The 12,305-nt window shown below is 34.7% G+C and overlaps 3 protein-coding genes across 3 annotated transcripts; all 3 read left to right on the forward strand.

The window, feature by feature from the left end:
- Positions 1–3,208: 3,208 nt before the first annotated feature.
- LOC148658245 (olfactory receptor 52B2-like) lies at positions 3,209–4,194 on the forward strand. Its single transcript, XM_088641911.1, has one exon. It carries the CDS (start codon positions 3,222–3,224, stop codon positions 4,161–4,163), a length of 942 nt encoding a protein of 313 aa, XP_088498037.1. The 5' UTR covers positions 3,209–3,221; the 3' UTR covers positions 4,164–4,194.
- Positions 4,195–6,300: 2,106 nt separating this feature from the next.
- LOC148658246 (olfactory receptor 52B2-like) lies at positions 6,301–7,747 on the forward strand. Its single transcript, XM_088641912.1, has one exon. The coding sequence runs from the start codon at positions 6,301–6,303 to the stop codon at positions 7,240–7,242; it is 942 nt and encodes a 313-aa protein (XP_088498038.1). The 3' UTR covers positions 7,243–7,747.
- Positions 7,748–9,422: 1,675 nt separating this feature from the next.
- On the forward strand, positions 9,423–10,414 carry LOC148658247 (olfactory receptor 52B2-like). Its single transcript, XM_088639699.1, has one exon. The coding sequence runs from the start codon at positions 9,446–9,448 to the stop codon at positions 10,412–10,414; it is 969 nt and encodes a 322-aa protein (XP_088495825.1). The 5' UTR covers positions 9,423–9,445.
- Positions 10,415–12,305: the final 1,891 nt, after the last annotated feature.

The following is a 12,305-nucleotide window of genomic DNA, read 5'->3' on the forward strand; positions in this document are numbered from 1 at the left end:
TGTCTTTATATTTTAATTATTATTGTAAATAAGCATTTTAAGTTTTTTATTTGACATACTGTTTATTTCTATTTATCTTGTTGCGTATCCCGAGTGTTGTCCTTGTCTCCTGCAGGATTCACCATTTTGTGTCAGGTTACAGACCTAGCAGGGATGTCGGAAGGGCAAGCCGTGGAATGACAAGGAGAGCAGTAGAGACCCTATGCGTAGTGGTAAAAGGGGCAACGCAACACAGGCATTAGCCCAGGCTCGGGGGGTCAGGCTCCACGACAAGACACACCGGAAAGACATGAATAATCACAGGGAACTAGGAAGAGGACAGAAGAAGAGCGCCCTCTAGGTGTACAGGGTGTGACAAGAACTTAATTCACTTTTGGTTTAAATGGAGGCTTTCTGTCCATCAAGAGTATCTGGGGTTGGAACTTAGGGGGTTTGTTCTGGCACTCATGGTGTAAAAATGAGTCTTAATTTTGGTCATGAATCTAGCACTGTCTGTGTGCTGTTGCAATACATAGGTTTATATTAAATAACCTCTTTGAAGGTGTTATTGAGAAATGAATTTGAAAAACACGTTTTATCTTTTTCTCTTCTGATGATATTTTTCCATCGCATTTACTTTTGTGCCCAGTCTATTTTTTGATACATCACGCACTTCATTAATCATTATAGCTTGTATACTGTAGGTAAGCCTCCTGCAAACATTTTTGGATTGATAGAGATTGTGAACCCAATACTATATGAATGTTCTTATGGTAACTGATGTTTGGGAAAGACAATCAAGCCATTTTCCTCCCATAGGTTTTGAATAGTAATCATTCACTGCATAATTTCTCAAAGCTTTATATCACATGCAAATCTTTTCAGATTTCATCTCAAGCATCCCTTATTTACTTAATCTCCACTTGTGCAGCTACATCTTAGCTCCTCACTCTACGTACATGGGGGTCCCAGCCTCATTGTCCCATGGTCAAATCTCCCTATACCTAAGTACTCCATTTATTAATATATAAACTTGTGCATATAAAAATACATAACAGTCTGCCTGGCTACAGATGGCAATTCTTATTGTGAGGGTTACCAAGATATAGAATATATAACAAATTATGAAGAGATACAAAACAAGAAATATGCATTTAGTATACCATTCGCTATACTGTCTCGTTAATCAATCTCATGAATACCAATTTTACATTATATACTCATAAGTAAATTATTACTCGTATGAAGTCAATTGTATCTCATCCTCAAATGCATCTAATTCCTTGTGAAACAGACCAAGGAGCTCTGATGTAGGATTTACTGTATGACATTTTAAAAGAACAGATCCATTTGTTAAATGTTAAGATGCTAAAGTTAAACTTGTCTCTTATAAGTAATGTGCATTAGATTACAGTATCCTAAATATAATCTTTAGCAAAGGAAACAAAGAAAAAAGTCAATCAAGTGTCACAATCTTAACCACGGAATCTTGAATTACTATTATGCATGACAGAAAAAAAACGATCTTACAAAACTTCGCATTAAACTGTACTGATTATTTCTGATGTTCATGGGGCTATTTTCTTGGGAAACATGCAAGGTAATAAATATATGATAAAGGAAGACAAGACTATTCATGCAAACAATAGAAAATTTTCTGACATTTTTTTACCCACAGATTTCACAGACCAAACAGTATTTTTAATGGCTTTGCTGAAATCTCAGAGCGCTGATATACATTTTGCAAGGCTTATATTTTACAAATTGTAAACTTTTACATTTTATAAAGTAATTATTTTATATACAGTATGTAGGTTCTGAGTACAAAACTAAAGAATAGAACATGGGGCAAAATGAACACATGCATCACTCAACCCACCATACTACCTCGAGTATTCCTGAAGCTCTTAAATCCATAAAAGTTTTAAAGTTTTACTGCTTTGCATTATAGTACACAAAATCTTAAAAACATTCCATGTACTGTTTAATTAATTATATTGAGGTTTAACACATTTGTTTGTAAATAAAACATGAAAATGAGAAATCTTTGGCATAGAATTATATACAAAACAAAGACCATTTGAGGTGACGAAGACAAATGACGACAACTTAAAAATATATTTTTTTTTCTGTTGAACAGAATGACATGCAAACACAAACAATAAAGCAATATGAGAGGCTGAAGATCGATAAAGACAAGTGAAAAAAATGATCCACCTGACAATCTTCATCTGTGTGACATCACTGCAGAACACACTGCTGTCCCACTAGACAAAACCTCAGAGACCAGTGCTGACTGGAGCTCATGCTGTAATGCCTCCAGCTATAAAGTCTCCAGCATCAGTTTGGAGCAGGATTGACTGGACACCTTTAATCCAGGTAAGAGTTTCCTTCAGAAGGGATGAGAAGGTTAGAGATACTTTTGCAATACATGCGGTCAATTTGTCTCAGATACTGCAGTTTTAATGCAGTTTTGGCCATACAAATGTGACTTGATTGAAAGGGACATCTCCAATTTCATATTTTTGCAATTTCTCCAGTTAATCTCATATTTTCCTATGGCTATGCATTTTCAATGTGGATTACACAATGATAGGCATTGTTTCAGTCCGCATGAAGCTTAATTCTTTATAGAAGAGGCATGCTCTTTAAAACTACTGTAAGTGTGATAAATTTAGTTATTAATCTGTAAGAGCCTGTTTTTGAACTTCTCAGATTAACTGTGCATTTTTGATTAACAGAAATTATGAATATTTGAAGTGATGAGCAAACAAATATGCTGTAAGAATGTTTTTTCTGATAGGAATTTGTACTTTAATGTGCTAGTCTGCATGTTGGTATGTATTACTGTGTACCATAATGTGTTTTATCTTTTACTTTTTTTACTTATCAGTGTGGAATTCACAACTTCATTTTTCTTTCTATGCATGCATCTACAGTATGTTTTGTTATAATGTGGATATGTGGTTTGTAGTTGCTGGTTAGCAAGTTGGTAGTTTAAAACTCTTGTAGTCTAGGTTTTAAGAACAAGGTGAGAATGACTCTGTGAATAAAAAAAAAACATCTGTACAAAGGGTGGAAGCAAAAAGTACAACAAAGGTAGCAGTATCAGGATATTAATAAAAGATGAACTGGAGAGCCATGGCATAAAGACAGAAGAGGATTCCTATTGAAATTTTAAGTCTTTTTAACATTTCCTTCTCCTTTCTTTCTCCAGGGTTGTGTTTCAGGCTGAGGAGAAAATGAATAGTTCCTCTTTAAAACAGCCCATCATTTTCACTTTACAGGGGTTTCTGCTACCCAAAGAGGTTACGTACCCTCTGTTTGTGCTGACATTGCTTATATACACCACCCTGGTGGCTGGGAATGGCATTGTGTTTGTCGTGATTCTGATTGAGAAGAAACTGCACGAGCCCATGTATATTATGGTGTGTAACCTGGTTGTTTGCGATTTCATTGGGGGCACAGCTGTCATGATCAGGTTCATGTCAGATTTCCTCTCAGAAGACAGGACAATCCATTATGCTGCCGCCATTGTCCAGGCCTTCTGTGTGCATACTTATGGAGCAGCTGCACAAACAATTCTGTCGATCATGGCGTACGATAGGTATGTTGCCATCTGTGAGCCTTTGAGGTATCACACTATTATGTCCACAGGTAAACTAATAGCACTCTGTTCAATAGCCTGGGGAACTGCAGTGATTCTGATTCTTATTCTTTTTATAATGAATGTGACAGTTCCACTGTGTGGTACTTTAATTTTGCACGTGTACTGTAGCAATGCATCAATATTAAGGTTAGCTTGTGTGGATATTACTGTGAACAATATCTATGGTTTGTGTATCACATGGATTTTAAGCACTGGATCTTTTCTAGTCATTGCTTTCTGTTATGTTAAAATACTCATTGCATGTTTGATAAAGAGGGATAACAACAGCAAGAGCAAAGCAATCCAGACATGTTCTTCTCACCTTATAATGTACGTTATCTTTGAAATTGCTAGTTTGATTTTAATTATCTCTCAGAGATTTGAAAAGGTCAGTCTAAATGTAAAAATGTTTTGTTCAATACTGTCTATGGTAGTTCCCCCATTCTTTAACCCAATTATATACGGCATCAACACAAAAGAGATTCGTAACCACATTGTCAAACAGTTAAAAAAAAAAGTTCTACCAATGGTGTAAATTAAAATGTGAAAGATCACCTGTTTTTAAATCAAAAGGTCCTTATTAAAATATCTTATTTTTATTGAATCCTACACTATATGTTAATTAACTGACTATAATGTATATGCAGGTATGAGATATAATGTTTACATATTTTCAAATACCAGAATAAAATAAAACAGGAAAGCAATCGACCTCCTCAACTGCTTATAGACAGTAAAACATTTTGCTCTTTAATGTCATTTGAACTGCTTTACTTTTTTCATTTAATATTTCACTGTTTTTGGCTGATCAAGATAATTCTAGATTTCTCTTTCCTCAGTTCCGATTTATAAAAATAGAAGTGTCCTAAGCTCATTTCTCTGTAATATGTATGTATCCTCTTGTATATCACTCCTGAAATCCTACTGAAAAATAAAGGCATACAACAAAATTGTGTAATTACCTCCCACTGTGAAATGTTGTTTGTTCTCCACTTTTCAAACCTATACACTGGCAGCTTTTAAAATAAATTGAATTTGAGATAATTGAGCTGTTGAAGTATAACTCAGATGTTGTGAAAGGTATCATGTTAGGGATGATATGAATAACAGCTAACAGAGATTAGATATTTTCTTTTTAACGTCATTTATCATATTCATTGCACTGAATTTCACAATTGCATTTTTGGCTTATTACTTAGCATAGCATTATAAATAATGTTGTAGTAAACAAACATGAGATCAAAAGGCAAGTTTTAAAGGGTTATTTGGTATATGCTATAGTTATGTCAAAGCGAAAGGAGAATTAAACAGTTAAATAAAACAATATTTAACCTTGCCCATTTTCTTGTACAAAAGAGATGGGCAGAGTTCCTGTAAAACCTGGGGACAAAGCAGGGAGCATACAGGACATAAAGTGTTTTTAAATAAGTAAGGCTATTTAGTGTTTATTTAAGACAAAGCAAACAGCACAATTGAAAAAGAGCACAGATGTTTCAGTTAGGAATGGACAACTATCTCTCAAGTTTGTGAACCACTGGATTTCTGCAGAATTATTGCAAACAATACTGATTCCCATTTAGGCATTCCCAGGAACTGTGAACTCCATATGATTTGGTCTTTAAACTAAATGACTCTGAAATAGAACTTTTCAGATGTTAATTAAGATGTTAGTTAATTAAACTAACAATGAAACCATATGAGATGCTGAAGATGAAGACAACTGGAAAAATAATCCACCTGACAGCCTTCACCTGTGTGACATCACCGCAGAACACACTGCTGTTCCACTAGCCAAAACCTCAGAGACCAGTGCTGACTGGAGCTCATGTTGTAATGCCTCCAGCTATAAAGTCTTCAGCATCAGCTTGGAGCAGGATAGACTGGAAACCTTTAATCCAGGTAAGAGTTTCCTTCAGATGGGATGAGGATAAGCATACTTTCACAATACTGTACATGCAGTCATTGAATCTCAGAAAGCATGAATGAAAGCATAGAAGCAAACCACTTTTATACTTATAATTAAAATAAAATTATCATGTTATTCTGTGCCTATAAACTGTATATTAACATGGATTGTCCAAATATGGCTTTTTATAGTTCTGACATTTGTCATTGATTAAAGAAATTGAAAACATGTTATTTTGCCTTTTTTTTTTGCTATTTAAAATACTATTTTTATTTATTTCAAGTCTGTCTTTCTTATTCTGCTCTAAGGCCTAAATCTGTTGAACCATAATGATGCTAAACATTTTGAAGTGATGTGTTACATATTTAGTTTCATGGAAATGTAATTTCAAAGGAATTTTAGAGTTTCACACATTCATGTAATTTCCAGTCTGTAATATATTGTATTATGCAGTTTAATGTTCTTGTAGATTGGGTGTTACAAATATAGTATGAATGAGTCTTGACTCTTTTTGAATAAAGGAATTAAACAGGAAACAAAAGAAAGGAAACACTACCAGGACAATAGGTTTAAATAGACAGCTTTCTAGGAAATATGTTCACCTAATGAGTTGTTTTTCAATTTGTGTTTAATATGTTAATAAAACTGAATTTGAGAAGCATAATATGAAGGCGACAGATGCCTGCTATTTACTGTATGTAGTAAGTCTTTATAATGTTTCTTTCTTCTTCTTTTATCCAGGATTGTGTTTCAGGTTGAGGAGGAGATGGATAATTCCTCATTAAAGCAGCCCATCATTTTCACTTTACAGGGGTTTCTTTTGCCCAAAGAGTTTACGTACCCTCTGTTTGTGCTGACATTGCTTATATATGTCACCCTGGTGGCTGGGAATGGGATTGTGTTTGTCGTGATTCTGATTGAGAAGAAACTGCATGAGCCCATGTATATTATGGTGTGTAACCTGGTTGTTTGCGATTTCATTGGGGGCACAGCTGTCATGATCAGGTTCATGTCAGATTTCCTCTCAGAAGACAGAACAATCCATTATGCTGCCGCCATTGTCCAGGCCTTCTGTGTGCATACTTATGGAGCAGCTGCACAAACAATTCTGTCGATCATGGCGTACGATAGGTATGTTGCCATCTGTGAGCCTTTGAGGTATCACACTATTATGTCCACAGGTAAACTAATAGCACTTTGTTCAATAGCCTGGGGAACTGCAGTGATTCTGATTCTTATTCTTTTTATAATGAATGTGACAGTTCCACTGTGTGGTACTTTAATTTTGCACGTGTACTGTAGCAATGCATCAATATTAAGGTTAGCATGTGTGGATATTACTGTGAACAATATCTATGGTTTGTGTATCACATGGATTTTAAGCACTGGATCATTTCTAGTCATTGCTTTCTGTTATGTTAAAATACTCATTGCATGTTTGATAAAGAGGGATAACAACAGCAAGAGCAAAGCAATCCAGACATGTTCTTCTCACCTTATAATGTACGTTATCTTTGAAATTGCTAGTTTGATATTAATTATCTCTCAGAGATTTGAAAAGGTCAGTCTAAATGTAAAAATGTTTTGTTCAATACTGTTTGTGGTAGTTCCCCCATTCTTTAACCCAATTATATACGGCATCAACACAAAAGAGATTCGTAAGCACATCGTCAAACAGTTAAAAAAAAAAGTTCTACCAATGGTGTAAATTAAAATGTGAAAGATCACCTGTTTTTAAATCAAAAGGTCCTTATTAAAATATCTTATTTTTATTGAATCCTACACTATATGTTAATTTACTGACTATAATGTATATGCAGGTATGAGATATAATGTTTACATATTTTCAAATACCAGAATAAAATAAAACAGGAAAGCAATCGACCTCCTCAACTGCTTATAGACAGTAAAACATTTTGCTCTTTAATGTCATTTGAACTGCTTTACTTTTTTCATTTAATATTTCACTGTTTTTGGCTGATCAAGATAATTCTAGATTTCTCTTTCCTCAGTTCCGATTTATAAAAATAGAAGTGTCCTAAGGTCATTTCTCTGTTAAATGTATGTATCCTCTTGTATATCACTCCTGAAATCCATCCTTGTGTTATTTTACACTGATGAGCTTCCTGTCTTCAACAAGAGCTGGTATCCAGTAAAAGGTGTGATCCAGTTGTGGATGTAAAAAGCAAGATGGAAATCCTACTGAAAAATAAAGGCATACAGCAAAATTGTGTAATTACCTCCCACTGTGAAATGTTGTTTGTTCTCCACTTTTCAAACCTATACACTGGCAGCTTTTAAAATAAATTGAATTTGAGATAATTGAGCTGTTGAAGTATAACTCAGATGTTGTGAAAGGTATCATGTTCAGGATGATATGAATAACAGCTAACAGAGATTAGATATTTTCTTTTTAACGTCATTTATCATATTCATTGCACTGAATTTCACAATTGCATTTTTGGCTTATTACTTAGCATAGCATTATAAATAATGTTGTAGTAAACAAACATGAGATCAAAAGGCAAGTTTTAAAGGGTTATTTGGTATATGCTATAGTTATGTCAAAGCGAAAGGAGAATTAAACAGTTAAATAAAACATTATTTAACCTTGCCCATTTTCTTGTACAAAAGAGATGGGCAGAGTTCCTGTAAAACCTGGGGACAAAGCAGGGAGCATACAGGACATAAAGTGTTTTTAAATAAGTAAGGCTATTTAGTGTTTTTTAAGACAAAGCAAACAGCACAATTGAAAACGTGCACGGATGTTTCAGTTAGGAATGGGCAACTATCTCTCAAGTTTGTGAACCACTGGATTTCTACAGAATTATTGCAAACAATATTGATTCTCATTTAGGCATTCCCAGGAACTGTGAACTCCATATGATTTGGTCTTTAAACTAAATGACTCTGAAATAGAATTTTTCAGATGTTAATTAAGATGTTAGTTAATTAAACTAACAATGAAACCATATGAGATGCTGAAGATGAAGACAACTGGAAAAATAATCCACCTGACAGCCTTCACCTGTGTGACATCACCGCAGAAAACACTGCTGTCCCACTAGCCAAAACCTCAGAGACCAGTGCTGACTGGAGCTCATGTTGTAATGGCTCCAGCTATAAAGTCTTCAGCATCAGCTTGGAGCAGGATAGACTGGAAACCTTTAATCCAGGTAAGAGTTTCCTTCAGATGGGATGAGGATAAGCATACTTTCACAATACTGTACATGCAGTCATTGAATCTCAGAAAGCATGAATGAAAGCATAGAAGCAAACCACTTTTATACTTATAGTTAAAATAAAATTCTCATGTTATTCTGTGCCTATAAACTGTATATTAACATGGATTGTCCAAATGTGGCTTTTTTAAGTTCTGACATTTGTCATTGATTAAAGAAATTGAAAACACGTTATTTTGCCTTTTTTTTGCTATTTAAAATACTATTTTTATTTCTTTCAAGTCTGTCTTGCTTATTCTGCTTTAAGGCCTAAATCTGTTGAACCATAATGATGCTAAACATTTTGAAGTGATGTGCTACATATTTAGTTTCATGGAAATTTAATTTCAAAGGAATTTTAGAGTTTCACACATTCATGTAATTTCCAGTCTGTAATATATTGTATTATGCAGTTTAATGTTCTTGTAGATTGGGTGTTACAAATATAGTATGAATGAGTCTTGACTCTTTTTGAATAAAGGATTTAAACAGGAAACAAAAGAAAGGAAACACTACCAGGACAATAGGTTTAAATGGACAGCTTTCTAGGAAATATGTTCACCTAATGAGTTGTTTTTCAATTTTTGTTTAATATGTTAATAAAACTGAATTTGAGAACCATAATATGAAGGCGACAGATGTTTCTTTCTTCTTCTTTTATCCAGGATTGTGTTTCAGGTTGAGGAGGAGATGGATAATTCCTCATTAAAGCAGCCCATCATTTTCACTTTACAGGGGTTTCTTTTGCCCAAAGAGTTTATGTACCCTCTGTTTGTGCTGACATTGCTTATATACGTCACCCTGGTGGCTGGGAATGGAATTGTATTTGTCGTGATTCTGATTGAGAAGAAACTGCATGAGCCAATGTATATTATGGTGTGTAACCTGGTTGTTTGCGATTTCATTGGGGGCACAGCTGTCATGATCAGGTTCATGTCAGATTTCCTCTCAGAAGACAGAACAATCCATTATGCTGCCGCCATTGTCCAGGCCTTCTGTGTGCATACTTATGGAGCAGCTGCACAAACAATTCTGTCGATCATGGCGTACGATAGGTATGTTGCCATCTGTGAGCCTTTGAGGTATCACACCATTATGTCCACAGGTAAACTAATAGCACTCTGTTCAATAGCCTGGGGAATTGCAGTGATTCTGATTCTTATTCTTTTTATAATGAATGTGACAGTTCCACTGTGTGGTACTTTAATTTTGCACGTGTACTGTAGCAATGCATCAATATTAAGGTTAGCGTGTGTAGATACCACTGTGAACAATATCTATGGTTTGTGTATCACATGGATTTTAAGCACTGGATCTTTTCTAGTCATTGCTTTCTGTTATGTTAAAATACTCATTGCATGTTTGATAAAGAGAGCTAACAACAGCAAGACCAAAGCGATCCAGACATGTTCTTCTCACCTCACAGTGTATGTTATTTTTGAAATTGCTATGCTGTTTTTAGTCATTTCTCAGCGATTTGAACAGGTCAGCCCAAATGTAAAAAAGTTTTGCTCAATACTGTATGTAGTATTTCCCCCCACCTTTAACCCAATTATGTATGGCATTAACACAAAAGAGATTCGTAAGCACATTGTCAAACAGTTTAAAAAAAGTTCTAGAAATGCAATAAATGATAAATTTAAATATAACCTGGAATAAAGAAATCAATCCAAATATATTTTTATTGAATTTTACATTGTTTTCATAACATTTAACTAAATATTTCAGTGATATAGAACTAATTAAAAGAAGAAAACAGCTAAACCGCATAACTAGTTGTTTTAAATTTTGAAGTAATGAATAGTTTAAGCGTACTGTACTACTAAGTGTCATTTTAACAGCTTATACGTTTGGTGTTTTATTATTAGTCTGTTCGGGTTAATTTCTACATTTTGCTTTCTTAAAATCTCTCTCTCTCTATATAAAAATCACTCTCCTAATTTTTTGTATCCGCAATTTTTGTTTGTCACATCTTAAATGGTACTGTTGAAACCCAACATTGTATGGCCAATTGCTCAAATGTTTCATGCCTTCAACAAGAACAGATGTCCAGTGAGAGGTGTAACCCAGATGTTACTTCTTACCAGATCTGGATGTAAGAAAGCAGGAAGGAAATGGTTCTATTGCATTTCTATTGCATTCCATTGCATGTTTGGTTTCTTTTTCAGTTCCATAGCCTGGCAATATTGAAAAGAATGTGTGCTTCATGGGCTGTTAAACTGCATCTTGGATATTTTTTAGCGTGTCAAGTTAGAGTGATGTGAATAGCAGGCTACAGAGATGAGATATTTTTCTGGGGATTGACATACACTCACTTCTCAATAACATTTTTGGTTTGTTTATTGTATTCACAAATTATACAGAAGACTAATTTACATGTTTTGAAAAAGGCAATTCAAATCTTGTCATTGTGTACATGGGTCAAAGATATAAAATACGGAGCACTGAAGTGTTCTATAGGCTTTGCTCCAAACTTGTTTGTGGTTTCATGGTTTGTAAAATTATTTGATCACACACTGTACAGTATAATGGCAACTTTTTAAGAGCTCAAAATTCAGTTTCATGAAGAGTAACTTTTAAAGCGTGAATTTAAAGCATACAACTCTGGCCTCGTCTCACGGCTCACGACTTCAGAGATGTCCATTTCCTACCAGAAACAGAATCCAGTGTATTTGTGTCTTTTTGTGTGCTTCCATCTGCACTTAAAGTATCTGTTAATCCACAACATTATATTTACAACAGGTGTCCCTTATACATAAATCTTCTAAAATCTGAATTACCTGCCTTTTTTCTGGTATTTTAAATCTTAAGTATTGCATATCCACTGTTGTTGTGTTCAAGTATATTTAATGTCTGTTTATCTCTGAAACATCTCTATAACTCCTTTGAAAGCTAAATACCAAACCTACAAAGTGTCTTAAAAACCCCCTCACCTTCAGGTATTGTACATGTTAGTCATTTGTCAAGGTATACATATTCTCCCTTAGTCCGTGGGGAGCAACATTTTGTGCTTTGATTTCATAAATGTGTCCTGCAATGTCCCCTCCTGTGAAGTGTTCATGTATTGCATATCTTCAATATGCATTTTCAGCAGGTGGATGGGTTTGCCTAGTACTGTACTGTATGTCCAAATTATATTCCTAGAGGAGAAGAATTTAATAGCTGAGACGGATGCTTTCCTTGAGTGGTGGTCAAGTGCTTTGTCTACCACTGGAAATGCAGAGAGGAAGCAAAGAACTTAAGGAGGTGATTGGCAGGAAGCCGCACAGTACAGCATTCTAGAAATCTTTGATTTGCTGCTGTGTCCACTTGGCATCTATCTGATACCCTACTTTAACAGAAACATCAACATACACCTGAAATGCAACAGGGAATTCCTCCTATAGCAGAAATAAATGTGTGAAACTCTGCTAAGTGGATTATAGCAGGAAACCTATCAGCAATTAACCTCAGTGCCAAGGTGACTGTGGTTTCATTCAGAACAGTGACCAATGTACTTGAGAGAAAACAAAGACAAACAGGATTTTAAAGCTCTGATATAGATAGATGA

The sequence above is a fragment of the Lepisosteus platostomus genome, chromosome 7 (assembly GCF_059453375.1).
Source record: "Lepisosteus platostomus isolate fLepPlt1 chromosome 7, fLepPlt1.hap1, whole genome shotgun sequence".
NCBI lineage: Eukaryota > Metazoa > Chordata > Actinopteri > Semionotiformes > Lepisosteidae > Lepisosteus > Lepisosteus platostomus.

Excerpts from the sequence above, each read along its gene's own strand:
- LOC148658245 (XM_088641911.1), top strand. The coding sequence starts at position 3,222 with ATGAATAGTTCCTCTTTAAAACAGCCCATCATTTTCACTTTACAGGGG.
- LOC148658246 (XM_088641912.1), top strand. The coding sequence starts at position 6,301 with ATGGATAATTCCTCATTAAAGCAGCCCATCATTTTCACTTTACAGGGG.
- LOC148658247 (XM_088639699.1), top strand. The coding sequence starts at position 9,446 with ATGGATAATTCCTCATTAAAGCAGCCCATCATTTTCACTTTACAGGGG.